Source organism: Chamaea fasciata, unplaced genomic scaffold, assembly GCF_029207755.1.
Source record: "Chamaea fasciata isolate MVZ Bird 193981 ecotype frontalis unplaced genomic scaffold, bChaFas1.0.hap1 SCAF_2, whole genome shotgun sequence".
NCBI lineage: Eukaryota > Metazoa > Chordata > Aves > Passeriformes > Sylviidae > Chamaea > Chamaea fasciata.
In genome coordinates, this window is record NW_027094087.1 from 7,139,274 (window position 1) to 7,158,730 (window position 19,457).

The 19,457-nt window shown below is 38.6% G+C and overlaps 1 protein-coding gene across 1 annotated transcript in view; it reads right to left on the reverse strand.

Annotated features, from left to right (window-relative positions):
* Positions 1-14,519: 14,519 nt before the first annotated feature.
* ROBO1 (roundabout guidance receptor 1) overlaps positions 14,520-19,457 on the reverse strand; it is a 297,271-nt gene continuing 292,333 nt past the window's right edge. The window contains exons 28-30 of the mRNA XM_066208404.1: positions 19,026-19,334; positions 16,839-17,041; positions 14,520-16,231 (exon numbers count right to left, since the gene is read on the reverse strand). Of these exons, the coding sequence (XP_066064501.1) occupies positions 16,217-16,231; positions 16,839-17,041; positions 19,026-19,334 (527 nt within the window). The 3' untranslated portion in view covers positions 14,520-16,216. The remainder of the gene's footprint in view (positions 16,232-16,838; positions 17,042-19,025; positions 19,335-19,457) is intronic.

Consider the following 19,457-nt stretch of genomic DNA (forward strand, 5'->3'; position numbering starts at 1 on the left):
CTGGAAATTCACTTGTGGTTTATCTCACATTTGTGCCTAAGTTGCAGGTAAGTAAGGAAAAAGTAAGAAGATATACATACCTCCTCTGTCTTTATCACCACCCACAAATGTTTATCCATCCATGGAAAACTTCCAGTTCAACTCTTTTGCAGGAAAAATAAAACCACTAATTTGTACAATGCACCAAACCTGTGCCTGGAGCAAATTTTTACAGCTGGGTTGTGAAACTTGAAAGGCAGAATCCATAAAGAAAATTATGACAGTGCCATTATTCTGCCAATAATACAGTAATTTCCCTCACTTAAAATAATACTGTGGCACAAAGAACCATAGAACTGCACCACCAGGCAGCAAGAATGAGTGAGCAGAAGTCAGTACAACCATATCATCAGACTCAATTGCTCACTGTAGGGTAAATATTTGAAATAAAATAGAGGGGATTCAGCCACATGATGCTGACTTTAATAGGACCCCACACAGCTAAATCCCCCCCATGCACCTACCCCCCTACTTCTATATGATAATTAAGCAATGGGTTGCTTGGTCTGCTGCCTTCATTCCTGCCTGCCCTGTGCACCTCAGAACAGCAGCCAAATCCCTCCAGTACAGCCAGGCTTAGGGCACCAACACACAAACCTTGTACTCCTGCACCCTATTGCTATTGGAAAGGGAAAGCTAGAAAAATTTACAGAGCTACCTGAGCACTGATTCTGTAGGCTGCGGCTGTGCTCAGCCCCGTTCTCTCCAGTCAATTTCAGTGGCAGGGATGGTGCTGGTTGCTCATGGTTTGTAAGGCTTCTGGGCTGTCAGATGATATAGGAGCTCATGGGCATTTTATAATTATGTAACAGAGCATTATATAGAACTGTCAGCAAAAGTCCAACTCATAATGTTGCAATTTTCCTTACTTAATGCAGCTAACCCTCCACCAACATTTCCACCTGGATTACTTCAATCAGTATTACCAGAGATGAAGAATTTGGCTCAAATTCCCCAGACTTATAAAGACATATTTTACTTCAATTTTACTTCTGTGCTATTTTCTGTGTATTATTCAGGGTATCAGGCCTTCACGGAACACCTAGAAATAATTCAGCATTTCAAAATGCCCAGATCTGTTTCTTTTGAAGCAATCTTTATTAATGTTACTAGACTCTATTTTAGCTTCAGAACAGTGTATAGGCTATAAAAGTCTCCCTATGTTAATACAGAAGTGTCATAAGCCTAGAAAGCAAAAGCGATATAGGCATTCTTCAAGCATTTACTAGGGATGAAATAATTTTGTTTCCACAATTCCTAAATTTAAAAAAAAAAAAAAAAAAAAAAAAAAAAGTCAAAATACAAAATGTCAAAATGTAACAGAAATCATCACCACCAGTAATTAGTGATAATCCACAGGAGCTCAAATTCTGCTGAAACTAAGTAGAGGATTGTCTTCTAAGACTGCTTTGGTATCTCTGCTAGGTGGCTCATACAAGTGAGAAAGTACATGGAATAACAGGTCTAATAGTTCAAAATCGTTTGGGAGGGAAACATTTTTCCCGAACTATGTGATAATGCTATTAGCTCCAGTAACTTGAGCCTCAAGGTGATCCCATACCAAAGCAGATAGACAATATCTGAGCAGCAGAGTCTCTGACCCCCAAGAGATTTGTAGACAGAGACACACCTAGACAAGACCAAAAAAAAAACTGAGATCAAAGAGGTGTAGAGAAGCTACAAGCTTATCCTGCTTGCATAGCTTGACATTAATACATAATACTTTTTCATCACTAGGTACAAATCTGAATGATTCTGAGTAAGCTTAGCGGCAAGAGATTACTTGTCATTTAGCTATGTATCTGACTCAAAAGGATTATTTTAATGCTGATATCAATATTACTTGGTTTGCACAGGCTGAGTGTTTGCCATGCTGTGACTGGAATTGGGGACTACAGAGTGTATCTTGCTCTCCTAGTGCCAGTTCCGTGGCTTGTTCCTGTCAAAGAGAAAATCATCACCCCAAATCCTTGCTGTGACTGCAATGTGAGTTACTATTATGAAGGCATGAGGGCAGAAAAGCACTTTTTTGCACTACTTGGAATCCAAATTGAAATCTGATGGGTCAGAATTACCCTACTGGTAAAACAGGGTTTTGTGTTTGTTTTTTTTTTTTTTTTTTTTTTTTTTTTTTTTTTTTTTTTTTTTTTTTTTCCATTAGTTTTTATGGCCTGAACATGGGAAATTATTAGAGGTAAGGTGCACACAACTAGGGACCGTCACCCAGTTATCAAACTGAGTTGTGATAGAAGAATCAGAAACAGAAAGTGTGAGCTTTCTACCCAGAGCAGGAAACACCAAAGCAAAAATCACTGCATGCTATAAAAGATAATAATCTCTGTACCTCTTATAATATATGTAAAAAATAAGTGAAATAAGCACAATGATCGGGCAGGACTATATCAGTAAGAAAATAACCAACCTAGAAAACAATCAAAGGCAGAAAAAAAAATCAAATTCTTAAGACCAGAAAAACCAAATATTTGTGAAATAAGGACATAATAAATACCCAAGTAGAAAGGAGAACCTATTAGGTGCTCTCATATATACACATATCTCTCTCAAGATTTTTCTTCATGTCGACTGCTTTCTTCCTTGTGTAGCTTTCAGCTACAGATATTCTGTCAATGCATTTAGCAGATATGCTTATGACAGGAAATGTATTAAAAATAAATAAAGAAAACATCTGTAAAAATGACTAATGAATGTCAGCAGGTCTGTAAATATCACGGAATTTCTATTTTTTAGAAAATCCACACACCACAGCCAACAGATGAAATGCCTGTGTGCTACTGAAATATATTAACAAATATTTTGCTTTCCTATTGTCATGATGTCCAAAGTAATTTTGTGTTCAAGCACTGTGACTCTTTATCAAAGACCTCTACTGGCAATTTGGAGGGAAATAATCCATGTTTTAGTTTTGACAAAGCATTAATTTTTACATTCAAGTAAAGGTCAGCTACCATTGCCAGATGCAGCTGCAATGAAAATGTATTCTGCTGAACAATGAAATAGTTTTTCCATATTCTGTGTCAAATGCCTTTTTAAATAAACTTTATTAAAATTGTACCAAAAAAAAACCCCCAAAAAAACCAAACAAACAAACAAAAAAAAAACCAGCAGCCACTAATCCTTCAGCTGTCAGGTATGATGAAGAATTAGTGAGATGTGAATTGCAAGGACTTAAACAGAAAAACAGCCCCAAAAAGAAAACACTTGAAAAGTCCGATTTGTAATGAAGGTTGGGATTGCTTAAAAATAGCAAGGACTAAACTGTTATAGATAGCATTTGATATGTTTGTAAACCAGATTTATAGGTATTTATTGGGTTTATAGAATTTCAGCTGCCTTTTTAGAACAGAAGAGTAAAATATTATGAACAGTCTGGTAACAGTGAAGAATTGGGAGAAATCTGAGCTGAAAATACCAGAGTATTTGTAGTGTCCTGGAAGTAAAGAGTCTGCTCTAATTTTTCTGTACCTTTGATGACCTCTTCAAGAACTACCTTCATATTGTCAGTTTGATCTGATACTAAGAACTGGGATAAAACTATTTATGAACATGATTCAAATTTAGTAACATTCGGATCTCATTTTCCAGCTCTAAGTGAAAACATATTCTGAGCACTTAAAAAAGTTTAAAAAGTTATGGTCTGTGGCACTAAGTGCTATGTATAATTGACAAATGTGTGACTTATAACTGCCAAGTTCATACTGACTTTTAACAAAGTCATACTTAAGTATTTCCACAAGGAAATAAAAATTATGCTAAAATTTGGAATCTTGCATAAGAGACTAAAAAAAAATTACCTGCTATAGTGTTTTGCTTCAGAGGTAAACCTACCAAATTTCTACAGATTTGCTGTTAGAAACATCTGTCTCCCTGTAGTCCTTGATGCCTTATCACAGACTATGATTCAGTTCAGTTTGAAGGGTAGCCTAAAAGACAGAGAAATGGATTCAAGCAGCCCTCACATCATTAGAGTCTGGGAGCTATGCAGACCCAGATTTTGAATGAAAACTCTGCTTAGAGGCCGCCAACCAAGATCAAGATTTCAGTTGTTTTTGCATTTGTATAAAGCCAGAAGGGTTTGGCTGAAATTGCAGACTGTCCTAAGCCAGCATTTCTAAGCTTCAGTGTCTCAAGAAATCCACAACTAGACAAGAAATGGAATTATTTTTGAGTTTGTTTGAGCTTCCTGTAAGAACCAAGAGTTAGTTCACAATTTTTTCCCACTGACAGGATTTTAAAAAACCCCCTATAATAACCCAGAGAATGTTGAAATCTTTCAAACCAATAATGTTTCATTTTTGCTATGTTAACATGTAGTGACAAACCAGAATTGTTGCAAATGAGAAATTCAACTCATTTCAGCATTTTCAAAAAAAAAAAATTGCCTTAGAAGAAGAAACAGCTGAAACTTTCACCTTTCAGTAAACTAATGCTTCTGTCGCATTTCTTTAGAACACCAATTCTTATTATCTTAAGAAGAATGAAGGCAAAATGAGCAGCTTCAAAAAAGAAAGTAAAATCAAAGATCTTTTGAAGGAACTACTTAAGATGCTCAAATGGGAGTGTTTTGAAGCACAGTGGTAAAAAGAAAGTTTGTATCTTAACACTGGAACTTTTCTTTAAGTAAAGATGAGAAGAACGGAACGAACCACATCCAAGTTCAGTCATCAGGAGGGCAGACACTAAAGAGTGAGCTGGTCCTCCTGGGCATAGACCATCAGTCAAGAGGAAAACACAGAGCCAGAGCCTGAGTTATCTGACTTGCTTTGGATATGTATCTTAGGACGAAATGGGTCATACCTGGAAGGGAACATTTTCTCTCCCATACAGGGAGCCAGAACCTGGTCCCAGTTCAGGTGCAGACTGCTGTGGTCATGCCAGAGGACTCTGACCAATGGGATATAGACCACAACAAGAAAAAAAAGAGGCAGGTATGGCTGTCTTACCTGCAAAGCATGGATTTAACCCAGGCAACTAAAAAAGAGAAAGATATGTGTCATCCACTCATGTATATGCCCAGTTTACGTGAGGTTGTTGCCTCAACACAGCAGCTGGAATGAAAAAATTCTTTCAGACAAGTTTGCCTTCTCCCTTGCTTTTTTCTTTCTCCTGAAGGACAACATAAGATGTAGCATTGCAATTTAATTAAATGTGACATGTGTTGCTATAAGCCACATACTTGCAAGTACAGTATTTATGCCAAGTATGAGCAATCCTAGAGTAATTATGGTTTATGTTTTACAGAGGGCATGTCACTCAGCAGACGAGTTTCATGAAAGGACTGAGAATAAGAAATGCCAAAAAAAGAGAAGGAAATTATGGGCCAGAGGGTTTAAAGCTCCCAGATGAATAAAGTGAAACTGCAAAGTCTGTTAATGACAGAGGAGCAGATATGACAATAACGATAATAAAAAACTAGAGGTTAGAGTTTAAGGTCAGACTGCCAAACCAGACACTGTGCTCAGGCTGCGGAGAGGCAATTACTCCAAGACTTGCCAGGAGAACTACTTTTTCCAAAGATCTGCTCCAGAGCCCTTGGGGTGTAATTCCCTTTCAATGCTACAAGCTGGATACGAAAGCCAATTTCAGGAGGTGCAGAAAGAGAAGCAGTGTCTGCCAGGGGGGTGCCTGGATGTGTTCATAGGTAGGCCCTCTCCGAAAAATCCTGCTACAGCTTTCGTGTTCTGGTGCATAACATCACTGGCCAAAGACAGTGAGAGATGGTGACAGTCAAGAAAATACATAGAGATATTTTGGTATACTTAAATGCAAAACACAGCTTGCTTTTTTTTTTTTTATCACAGAATGAGAGAATGAGTATTCAGTTCAGATTGGTTTCTAAAGTACTTTATAAATTACTGTGATTACAACTGCACAGCCATTTAAGTATCATGACACTGTATGATACTCCAATATCAACAAAAGTTTTATAAACTATTTTAAATCTTCTTCTCCTTTCTATGTGACATTCAGCTATGCAGGTAGTGATATTTCTACACTAAAATACTTGGGGAGGAGATTAATTACACTGAGATGGTAAAAATTGCACAACCGCTGTGTGAGGGGGCCTAAAACATTTGAATGCAGTAAAATGTGCTCAGGGGCTAAATCCTAGGCTTCCAAATAATATATTTGACAATTGTTTCTTTTCACACTTTACACCTCGGGTGAAAAAGGTGTGCTCTCCGACACTGAACCACCTCAGCACTCTCACAGAAAGGAATCAAAGCAATACATAACACCATGCAAAAAAACCCCAAACAACCAACCAGAGTACAAAATTGCAGGTGGAGTCCAGGTGCCTTGATCAACTGCATTAAACTAACACAAGAGAGAACTTGTTTTCTGCTCTACAGTTTGTGTATGGCAGCCACTTACACAGTATTTATTCTCCCAGATTCCTGAGGGCTTCCATCATCTCTGAATTGTCTTCTTTTGTTTTCTGGACCATGCCATTGAGTGGGATTTTTTCAGCTTTGCTTTTGGAGGGCTCATTTTCTCCCTTCTCATATCCTCATTTTCACTTACATTTTTTTCTCTGAGCTATCTCAGACATTCAGATGGTCCCTGCTGTCATCTTTGCAAACAGATTAAAATATCTCTAGTTTACATTCAATTTAGGGTGAAACATTCCACTTTGGATCCATCTCTAAAGGATCAGTTACTACAGGAATGAAGTTCATTATTTTCTATCTATCCATTTAATTGTCTGATAGTGAAACCAAGTGGACCACCATAGGTTATCTCAAGACATTGGTTCTCTGCCATTTCTCTAAAACCACTTAGATAGATAACTGTTCAGTTTTCTCTATCTTTTGATTAAGGTTTAGATGGAAAAGCCTGACTTAAGTATTAACCTTAATGCCTTGCTCAGAAAGTGAATGGGATAATCACTTCAGCCAGTTTCAGAAGCAGAGTTTCAGATGTCAGGGGAAAAGTTAGATCCTGCGCATTCATTACTTTCCTGATGAGTCCAGTCATCAACAGATTGCTACTGAAGAGTGAGTTTTCACTGAAATTTCAGACAAAACAAAAGGGAAATTATCCTGGATTTTCCACACACAACCACATCAAAGAGCTGTTTTTTTCATGTGTTTATAACAGCTCCTACTAAAAAGTTGCACCATGCTAGTAGTAGAAAGTCACTCTACTACAGCCCCTCTGTTTACAAGGAGCAGGTCTGATAATAGAGTGCAGATACTTGTAATTTTCTGTAACTTCCCTGCAGCATCAGCTCCACAAATAAGATTTGGACAAAGCATCATATTTGTGTTTTTGTACATGTTAAGACAATGACATCTTCATTTCTCTCTTTCTACTGGAAATATATTTTATTGGATATCTCAGGTTTGCTTTTATTTTGCTTTGTTTTTATTGGCATCAGCTCACTGTGAGCTTCTAGAATTTTCAGTGATCAACAAATACAAGTCAGGCTTTTCCCCACTGTTGTTTATAACTGATAAATTTCCAGCATATAATGGACATTTGTATTAATCCCTAAGAGCATGACTTTGCATAGTTAACATAGTGGTAATTTCATGCTTTTTTTTGATACTCCAGCCCTCAAGGTGACCCACTGCTCACAACTTCTGTGATCAGCACATTTCATTATTGGAGACCTGCTTTTGAGCTAAGTACTCTAATGAAAATATTAAATAAGACTGTCCCAAAATTGATCCTCCAGGGGCTCCACTGATAGTCTCAGAATATCATTAGGCCTTACATTTTAATACTAATTATATTGTAGGATTTGCATCAGGGCAACAACGCTCCTGTAGCACTTTTCCCATATGAACTCACACAGAGAGCCCCTGTCCAGAGCAGCCAGCCACCAAAACTGGCCAGACACATGGAGACAGACTGGAAGCAGTGTTCTGCTGCTTTGAGAGGCCAGGATCTATACTTCTATAACTGTAATGAACATTACCTAGAAATATAAAATGGTTTAAAATTTTGTTTTCTGCCACTTGCACACTAAAAGAGGGGGAAAACGTCTTGCCATGTCTTACTGAACTGCAAGAATATTGATCTAAAGACTGTAGAAAATTGAAGTTTCTAAGCAGCTGATTAGAAAAGAGAAAGTGATAAAGATACTTTGCTGCCCATTATACTTGAAATATTGTGAGTATTTCTTGTATCTTCTTCACAAATCTGTCACACAAGGCTTCTCTGGATGTTTTGAATGAGACTCTTAACTAATTCTAATTCCTAATAGAAATAGTTTTCAACACTGGTTTCAGTATTTCTGGGAAAAAATTAACATGCCATTTTTCACCAACACAAAATCGTTTCCATGATAATAATCAGAAACCCATGAAGAACTGTTTTCTTCTGATTGCTGAAGTACTGCAACCAGCATACACTTAAAGGAAAATTCCATTTATATTTTTCATCTCAGTTTTTCTTTTATCCTTTCTATAAATTGATGGTAATATAGAGATTAATTTATTTTAAAAATGGATGAACTGAATCATATATGTTGTTGGTAACTTTGTCAGTGTATCACTGATAGCAGCACAGTTTTCCCATTGTTATCTGGACTAACATCCTCCATAGTCTGCCATCAACAAGAAGTATAAAGCAACTGAAATTAGTACATATGTGTTTTCCTGGCACTTGGAATCTGCATTTCCCCAGTGTAGGCATGATGTCAAAACATAGTGACAGTGTGCATGCAACCAAGAAAGCAAGCCTACAAGCAGTAAGCATGGAACAAAAAGGGGAATACACATAAAATCTATTTTTTGTTTTCTGTTTTGTTTTGGTGTTTTTTGTTTATGTTTTTGTTTTTTGGGTTTGTTTTTTTTTTTTTTAGTGCATATTTATTCCACTTCAGTGGACTGGTTAACTAACTCAATAAAAGCTCTCCAAAAGTTATTGAGGAAATAGCCTGACTGATTGCAAAGCAAAACTGACAGAAGTGTTCCTACTACTTATGGCTTATACAGAAACGTTCATATTCAGAGTGCTTGACAGACATTAGATTAATCCTACTGTATCATAATTCTAATTGCCACAGGGATTCAGACTGTTCTGAGGCATATCTGCTGCAGAAGTGTCTTTAGCACCCTCCTGGAGGAAATACAGTTAAGCTCATTGTTATTTCAGTGAGAATATTCCACCAAGGTTCTTTTCCTACCTACATTTTAAAATGGGGTTCAGAGGTGCTCATTGGTATCTTGTCCTCACAGCCTTTTTAATCTGTTAGCTCTGCAAAAAATGGATGTGGCTGTAGTGTCTCATTTGAGAATTTTATGATGGTTACTGTGGTAGCCAAAAACGGCAACCTCACCAGTTACTTGGTTTTTATATTACTCCTGAGCATTCATGTAAAACAAAGTAGGAACGTAACAGTCTTTACTTGTTCTTCTTCCAGGGAAAAAAACCCACCAAAAGCAGAGGACACATATAAGCCCAGTTTTAACCCCCCCCTTCACCTCCCTGGTTCAGATTCTAGACTTAGTGCATGAACCATTTCTGACCAACTCCTTTCCAAGCTCTTGCCCACTCAATCAGCTCACGGCAGGAGGATCAAAGGGTTTTTTTCATGGTTCAAGACTAATATTCTGGAAATAAGTTTCTTTAGCCCCCCTCACCTTAAATTGAGCTTCACGTTGCTGCCCTACCTAACCTGCTCAAAGCACAGTGGGCAAAGCCCCATGATAGCCAGGGAATTACAAATGTACTTATGGATGGAAGGAAGAACTGTACCAGGTGCTGCATGCCCAAAGCACCAGTGTACTGAGCTTGTATTTATGGCATTTACTAATGTGGAAAAAAAGGAAAACACTGCAGTCCTTCAGAAACTGAACATCAAAACCTCTGCTAGCCTTTGTGATTTTGATAAATTCTCAGACGAGCTCCCTAGGCAGGACAGGGTGTCTGCAATGTGTGCTCTGGATTTAATGCCTGCCTTAATTTTAGCCAAAGTGAGCTCTCAAGCACTGAGTTTCAAGTGAAGATCTGTTTTTTTTTTGGTTTCATATGAAGAGTTTTAACGGAAAAATTAAAAATTTCTCCTGAAGAGAAGCATTTGCGAAATACTCACCAAAATGAGAGAGCTGCTCAACAAACAGAAAGGGTCTTAGCAAACCAGACAGTCACAGCCTGTGATTTTGGTTTTGTAGGAAAAAAAGGTAAAGTGTGAGTGAAGAATGTCAAAATGCAAGCATAGAAGGACAGAAAATTTAGGTTGATGAACAAATGCAGAGATTTCTTTATAGCTTTTCACCTCTTGTACATAAAACTGATGAAGATTCTGGGAAAGTCCTGCCAAAGAATTCAACCTACAGTAGCAGAAGCATAAAAATATACATGCCCCTTCTAAAGGAATCACATAAGAATGAAATCAGCTCCAGGAACAGACAGATAAATCTATCTATGCAGCCATTTGGCAATCATGAATTGTTTCCATGTGCCTAAATGGATTTTGTTTCCTACAAGACTGGAGTCCATTGGCACCTTGCATTGTTACACTATTTCAGGTATTAGTGTCCCAGAAATGAAGACTTTGGGATTATGATAGTTTGTAAATTTTAAGCTGCCTAAACCATCAAATGCTACAAATAAACAAAGGCTATGGGAACTAACACTTTATTTCTATTTTAATTAGTATTAGTAAGGTGAGTGATCAGTGGGGTAAAGACTTGGCATGCTGCTGACAACATTGTGGTCACCTTCATTTTTTTCAGGCTTTTACTAGGTATGAGGAACTGCATTTCTCTGTACTCAGCTCAGTAGAATACAATTTCTTGTACAAACATAATATTCAGGAATGTAATGAAATCTTTGATACTGTGACAATTAACATAGCAGAAATAAAGGTTCCTGGCCATTATTTTCATGCTATCCAAACAGAAATTAGAAGATAGAGATCAGAAATATCCTATTAGCTACCATTTGCTGAAAGAAGGGGTGGAGGGTTTTTCTTTTGATTTTTTATTTATTTTGCTTTTGTCCTTCTATGGATCAAAGCCCATAAGTGATCCTTTACTATTATCCCTCGCTGCTGACTTTGAACCACACCTCTGCTTTAAGACTGGTGGGAAGCCACAGAATAGAAGTCGATACTAAGTAGTTTTATTCTACATTTCCTGATGCAGCTTTTGCTAAAAATATCTTAGGCTTGAAAAAACCAAAATCAATAAGCAGCATTTTTATCCTCATGGCTTTGATTGTCATGCTCCAAGAAATATCTGAAAAGCAATTGGCTCCACTTTATGGCAGATGCAGAGACTAGAACTGAGTAGGTCCCATCCTCATAATCCAATGCCACAAGGTGAAAACCACGGTGAATTAAAAACTCATTTTTTTCTTCCAGTAGCTTAAAATGAGGCCATTTGGTGTATATTTAGCAAGGACTCCAAACAAAATAAGCATGCAGCAAGGATTTCACTTTTCCTCCAGTGTTCACTGAACTGTAATGGTTGCTCTCTGCCATTCTGTAAGTAGGTAATTCACTTCCAGAACAGTTTAATTCAACACTATTTTTGCCATTAGTGCCAATGAGACTTGGGTTCTTTGGTGCCTCTATTTTTTTTTTCTCTTTATATCCCTTGATTCATCTTCTCCAGCCTGCCTTCCTGCTTTGTAGCTTTCATAGAGACTGGATTCCAGTTTCATCAATTCCTCTTCCTTTTCTGAACAGGATGGATTTTTTCACATCCTCAATAGGGACAGAAAATGTAAAAAGATCCTCATTTCCATGGTGTCATCTCAAGATGTCTGAATGTTTCTGTGATCCAATATTCAGTGGCTTGCTAAAAAGAAAGGAGCACTTTAAAAAATAATAATCCTAATCTTCAGATATTTCATTGCCACAGACAGCACTGGTTTTTATGAAGAACATCTTTCTAGGCAACAGGAAAATCATAGACAAGGAAAAAAAAAAACCTGAAGAAAATCAGATGTGGGTAAACAGCTCACACTGAGATCCACAGTTTTTGCCAATTTTAAAGATTCACTGTGTGACCTAAATTTTCAAATTTTCAGTCAGTCCAATACAAAATGCAGCTGCTGAAGGACATGTTCAGTGAGGATGATGTCCATGGCAACACTGAGAGTTACTCATGTGTGGGCAAAACTCAAACACCCATAATCAAGTTCACCTTTCATCTGAGTGTTTGGAACAGACTCTCATTTCCCAGCCTTAATCTCAGAAAATACAAAATTCCACACACATGAAATCTGCACTTGAAAATACCAGAATCTTACTACGTACACACTAAATGTATTATACACGAGCAGTAAGATTTTAGTTTGCAAAGAATTTTCATCTGTTACATAAGCAAAAAACGTATGACTAAAGCTATAAGTTAACCAGGTTGTTATTTTAACAAATGGCTGGTTCTGGAATACAAGTGAGGTAGTAGATACTTATTATTTACAAGAGTTGAAGCCAATTCCATTGCTTAGGTTTCATGATCAGTTGCACCTAACCTACTCCTGTACAAGTTTTCCAAATACAGACCTAGGACACATTTGCATTATCCTAAAATAAAAGCACATTTTAATTTATACATCAGAATAATTGCTCTTTTGGAAAATAAACTCATCAGATAAAAACCCCCTAAAACATATGCAAGGCATTTTTTAAAATTTTGCAAGTATTATTTTAAACCTCTTTCATAGTATATTAGCAGGTATTATTTTACTTCAAGTAAAATCAAATTTAACAGGAACTCATACAGGATTTCACAGGAAACACTGCAAGAGAAAAATAAAATGTCTACATCCATAATGTCAACTCAGTACACAAGACCTATGGATTTTCCAGTAGAGTACTTGCTTTTTCAGGTATACAGCATATTCAAAACCCCTGAACACTACTTTGGTTGTGTCGGCTTTCCAATCACTTCATAATTCTTTAGGAAACGTAACTTTGTGTAAATGACCTCATTTTACTGTACCTCAGTGGCAAAGACCAAAGCAGATGTGTCTCAACATTTTCTAACAGGAGTCATAATTTCAAGATCAACCTTGCACATATTTTCTCTTACTGACACTGGTTTTGGTAAGGCCAGAATGCACCAAGAACCAAGTGTGGGTGCCAAGAACCCTTGACAACTCTGTGACACGCTGTTCAAGACACTGCCAGACACAAGTGAATGCAATCACAAAACAATCCAGAAAACCTCCAAGGGAACACCATCAACCATCAACAAATCTATAACAACTTAAAAAACCTCATAGGGCAACATTTCCCACTTACTGCTGGCTGAGGTCAGAACTTCAGATGGAGCCTGACTTCCAGTGAAGCTGCACAGATGGATATTGCTGGGATCCAGTGCGTGGTTTCCAGTTTGTCACTGTGCCAGCAGAAAATGAAGTGAGTACCTGTTATTTCGGGCATGCAGCACCAGTGTTTCTGGGCAGACACACCTAACCGAGGTCTGCACACCACAGCTGCAACCAGATCCCAGTTTTGAGATGCTGCAGACCACCGTTGGGAGCAGGTTAAGCTTTTGTGCCAAGGCGCTAACACGCTCAGGGACACCTCTTTGAGCTCTACCTTGTTCTCCACACCCTGCTCTGGGAATGGCTTCACCCCAAACCAAAAGGCTGCTTCTGGTGCCAGGAAAGCCTTTCAGCTGTGCCTGTGAAACCTCTCCTGCCTCCTCCAAAGGAAAGGTGCAGGCCAGATGGGTATCTCCTGTGGCACATCCCAGGCTATCTGTGGGCTCCTGCCTGGATAATGCTGGTTCCAACACGTGCTGATCTGAGGCATGAGGACTGAAGACATCCCAAAAAAAATCAACACACAAAGGCTACATGCTTAATTCTACCTCATCTTCGTAAGTGCTTTAAAGCTGCAGCTATGAAAAAAACCTGTACTGAGACTTGTGCCCTGTTAAGGCTGTAGCGGTGTTCCGTGGCAAGCCAGCAGAGAAATGTGTTAGTCAGAATCAGCAGTTTTTAACTGGGATGAAGGGCAGAGCATAAGGAAAGGGTGATCATTATGATTACAGGCATATGAAAATACAAGAGTGGAAAAGGGACATCACCTACTCCACCATGATCCACAGCAGGGCTCTGCCAACCACAGAATAGCTACAGCAGGCAGGCAAGGAAACTTGCATTTGTGCAGGTCCCAACAAACATCGACTCATAACATTCATTCCCTTCACTTATTTGGATCTTACTTCCTTTGTGGCCAATGTGTCTCACCCCCGAGGTGAATGCTTTTTTTGGTACAGATTTTCTTCATCAGCTCTCTCTGGAAATTGGCAGCCGGAGAGAAGTTTTCATTATCACAGTCCATGGAGCGCCCAAAAATCAGATCTTTAAGGCAAACAACTGTAATTATGTAAAATCCTAGGCTGCATCCAGCTCTCCCACTTTGCTCACGCTACTGTAGCTGCAACATTTCAGTGGAACAGATCCTGGCTCTTGCCAATGGAAATGAGATTAGAGTTGCCCCTAAAATTATGCTTCAGGGAACACAAGAAACTACACAGGAAAGATAATGTATTTGAGAACATTTTTAATAAATAATGTGACAAAAATTACTTTTCTGATTATTGGATCCTCAGTATGCAAAATTATGGCTAAAATATGAGGTTTCTTACATGAACATAATGAAAACATTAATCACATGGATTTTTCCTTTAGTACTGCACACCCTTTCTATGGAACCTTTCTTTAAAAATTAGCTAAATGAAAAATTTCAGTCCTCGGTAAACACCAAAACATTTTTTTTTCCTTTTTTTTTTTTTCCATTGGGGCTAGTCCTGATAGCTGTCAATAAACAAACACACATTTTTCCATTAGCACCAATGACAGAGAAATTTTATAATTACAAAAAAGATCAGAAAATCTACAGACAGAGGACATCATTTGGCAAATTCAATGCAACTAATGCCTCTATTTCAGCTTTAATGATAATCCAATGTTGAGAGAGGCCACAGAAAAATTGGTCATTTTCTGTAAGTCCAGGAAAAGTGAGAAGTGTTTAGATTATGGCCCACATTTACGTTTGTTACTTTACCATCTGTCATCATTCAAATATTCCAAATACAAACATAGAGCATTAACAAAAAGATGAAAAATATCCCAAACAAATGCTTAACATTTTCAATAAGACAAAAAAAAAAGGTTAATAGTTACAATGGTTTACAAACAAAGTTTAGTGATTGTGCTTTTAAAACCAAAAAAAAAAAAAAAAGATAAGCAGTGCATTACAAAAAAATTCATTGCCAAGATCAAACAAAACTTCTTTAAGTGGCACTTCTTCTTTAAGGTGAATTGACACAAGTAGAGGTCTGAGATTTGGGCCAGTAGCAGTTGATGATATTACCTAATCGTTATTAAAAATGTCCATTGATTTTCTTTTCATAAGCAGTGTTGAAGGTGAAAATTAGAGAAAAGTTTCAGATAAACTTGCTCATGCTACGATTAGGCAAATAGCAATCACACTGGCTTACCCCCTGCCTATCCCAAAGGACATTTTTAATAAGAATGTATTTAATGATGAAAATGGAAAGACAAATCAAAGTACCACAGGGGTTTAAAATGAGTACATATTTACAATAAGAGCCATCTTGTCCCAAATTAATTTTACTTTCATTTGTCAAACTGTATCATCTGCAAAAGGTTAGCAGGAGACTGGCAGAACACAAGACACAGAGTCTGTGTTAAAACTGCAAGATACCACTTGCACTGACTGCAGACCACAGTGAAGCCCCGAGAACCAGAGGATGCTCTGCACCACGTTCACTCTGGGGACCTGTCTGACCACTGCCACGTCCCTGATGGTCTCATCGACTGGCTCACTGGTGAACTGGCAGTGCACTGAGCACCACCTCGCTGGGGAGAAGCCCTGGACAATCCCAGGCCCTGGAATTCCCTTATGGTCTAATCCTGGAGCAGCAGCTGGCCCAAGCACCTCGAAGAGCAGCTTCCCTGCCTCCCAGGGCAGCGCAGGCGATGCACTCAGCGTTACAGAACAGGCAAGGGCCGTTCCTAGTGAGGAGGGTTTACAAAGAAAGAGTAAAATAAAAACTAGCATTCTGATGGCATGAGGAAAAAAGGAAAAATTGTACACTCTGATTGCACTGAACATTATTTCTGGCGTCAAACATCATCAGACTTGAGGCATCTTAAGTGATTTATTTTTTTTTTCTGATTAGATTTTAAAAGCCTGTTACAGTACATGTCGTTGTCTTCAGCTTTCTGTTTCCTGTATTACAAAAAAAGAGGAATAGATTACTACATGTTAATTTTTATTATTTAAAATTTGTTCTATATACTTCGAGATTTGGTACATTTAAATGATAATTGCTACTTTAAATTATGCACAGCAGTGCAACTGTACGTTGGTCACCCTTTCTACAATCAATATTTAAATTCAATCAATATCATTAGGCAGAAAAAGTAAAGAAAAAAGTTCGTATCTTAATATCTAATAAAATCTAGAATGATAAACTGTCAAAAGATGTGAAAGGCAATGCAATGCTGTTCTTAGATGCGCTAGTTCTTTATTTTCAGTTTTGAAAGGATCTGGGTAATGTAAAGTGCCCTTCAAAACATTGTAATCCTGCAAGTTCTGTTCCATAAGTTTTAGTGTGGTGACAATTATATTATCCTATATGTGACTTTTTTTTTTTAATGTTTTGACACATCCCTAGTTTGTTTACTTGGATTAGGCATAACATTAATGGACAGAGAAAAGCACTAATTTTTCTGAACAGAAATGTTTCTGGTTCAAAAGCTTTTTTTTCCTGGCATCTGTCTAAAGACAAAAACAGCTTTATTTCAGTAATCTTCAGCATTACAACTGCAGTTACCTCCATCTCTTCTTCTTCTTCCTCTTCTCCTTGTTCATAGGCTCCCAGTACTTGCATTTCTGCAACATTCCTTCGGGCTAGATTTGTTTGATCTGCCCTCTGTCTGCCTCCTGACCCTCTTGACGACATGGAGCTGGAGGAGCTGGGATCTCTAGGATTATTTGATGTTGGAAACGTTGGTCTCGAATATGGCAGGATGTCCTCTGTATAATTAAATGCAAACATTATTATGTTTACAAGCCCAGAGATACTGTGAACCTAAAATTTCTTTTGCATGCAGTTGATTTACTTTTTATGATTCTCAGGAGGTTTAAAGCGATGCCTGACAAGAACATGAAATATCCTGCTTCCATAGCAGCATTATAGAAGTTTTCTCAAGGAAATTTATAGTATTTACATGGTAACGTCCACTACAGAAAAACTAATTCATGAATAGTGTCCATTTCATTCCAATTTAGGATCCCTGGTCTACATTCTACAGGAAAATGAAAAACACCCCACCCCTTGTAGTATGTATTTGATATGACAGAGTAGGAGGAAATGAGAATACACGTATGATACAAGGACTCATTCCATCTAAATACTGGATCCTGAATTTCTCAGGCTGAATTTGAGACACAATCAGTAGCCATGCTTTAACATTTCACCACCATCCTCTATGGTAGCATTCTAATAATTCTTCTCTACAGCAATCCACTGTAATCAAACTTTTTTTTTTCCACGTGCCCACCTAATCAACTTAGTACCCAAACATCCCTGATGTTATCCCTAAATACCTGTAGGTAGAAAGGACCAGGCATTTGTATCATTCTGTGTTCTTGGTGAACTCCTGGCGTGTCTCATGAATTAGTAAACTTACCACTTTCTGTATATAACAGATTTCTTTGATCAGGTCTGGCTCATATAACGCTATATGAGTTAGTATTTACAACTTATCCACAACTATTAAGGCTTTCTTACTCTTGAAAAAGGACCAGGTACCATTCTGGCCATATTGTGGCCTCTACAAATTGGCAAAATGGGCCAAGTGCTGATCCTTTCGTTGGGAAGTTAAGTTGCTGACTTACAGATCTACCGTCTGACTTAGTCTCCTTTTAAATTTAGGAGATTATATTTAGGCACATTAAATATAACTAGACTACAAGTGTATGGTAGGAGCAGGAATACTGATCCTTACAACTCTTAAGGAATATTTCTTTTTGGTTTCCTCAGCATTAGCTTTAATACATGATGGGTCTAAGGGCAGCAAAACAGAAAAATAATGTTTTGTAAGCTTGTAATAATCCTGTTTTACCCAAACAAGATCCTGCAGTGTGTCTTGGGTTGCAATATATAACCAAAAGTTGTATTCTATCTGTCATCCTGTTGAAACTGGTTGGGGAAGTGTTTATCTTTTCTATGGCCCATTCCTCATAACTCCAGTGGGGAGGGGGTGGATGTCTTCTGTTAATGTGCCAGCTGTTAAAACCAGGTGGGGCAATGTTCTTTATCTCTTCCAGGACCCATCCTCCCTCCGGGGGATATCTGCTGTTAACGGGCCATTAAAGCTCACACCATGACTGATACAATTACATCATCCCATTTGAAGATGCTCCACCCAGTGGGAGAAGCCAAGCATTCCTACCTGGATAAAACCTGACATTCAGAACACCAGAACAGCCTGTTTCCACTGGATTCCCAGAGGAAGACTGGAGCCACCTCACCACCACTGGATCCTTCCACAGGATCATCTCTACTCCAACAGAACCACATCTGTTTCTCCATGAGGACTTGGACTGCTCTCAACACCCTGACCAAAACGGTGTCAGGTCATATTCTGGCTCTGTCAGTGTTTCTAGGATTTTTTTTGTCTGCTTGTTTTTTGTTTTCTTTTTTTTTGTTGTTTTTTTTGTACTACTACATTTGTATTTTTTAATATTCCTAGTAAAGAACTGTTATCCCTATTCCCATATCTTTGCCTGAAAGTTCCTTAATTGCAAAATTATAATAATTCGGAGGGAGGGGGTATACATTCTCCATTCCAAGGGAAGCTCCAGTTTTTCCCTGGCAGACACCTGCCTTTCCAAACCAGGACATTCATCTACACCACAGTTATGACAAATTCAGCAGCTCTAATTTCACATCACCAGCCTGCAACTTTCCCAGTGGCCAACACCCAGCAAGCCCCGAGCAGGCAGGCAGAAGGACCTTGGAGAAGATGACTTTTTGCTGGTGTGCCGTCTCGTTTTGGTGCTTTGCTGGCTCGTGGTTTGCCGTCGCCCGGCTGCTCCAGGGGCTCTCTGCGCTCCCCCGAGCCCGTCCGCACGTCGGGGTGCTGCCTGCCCTCCGCCCCGTCCCTGCCCTTGTAGCTGGCGCCCTTCCTGTCCGCCGATCTGTCCGTCCTGCCCTCCATGGAGGCCAGCTTGGGCAGCATCACCGGCCGCACCTCCAGCTGCGACTTGGTCTGCGCCGTCGGGGACTTTATGGCTGGAGGGGGCACAGGAGGAGGGGGCAGATCTGTGGGGTTGAGAAAGGGTTATTATGATGACAACACGCCCTAGTGAAATTAAGAAATAATATTTGACTTAAACTGAAGAAAGAGACACTCTTATTTACTCTCTCCCCACCCTCTGCCCTTCT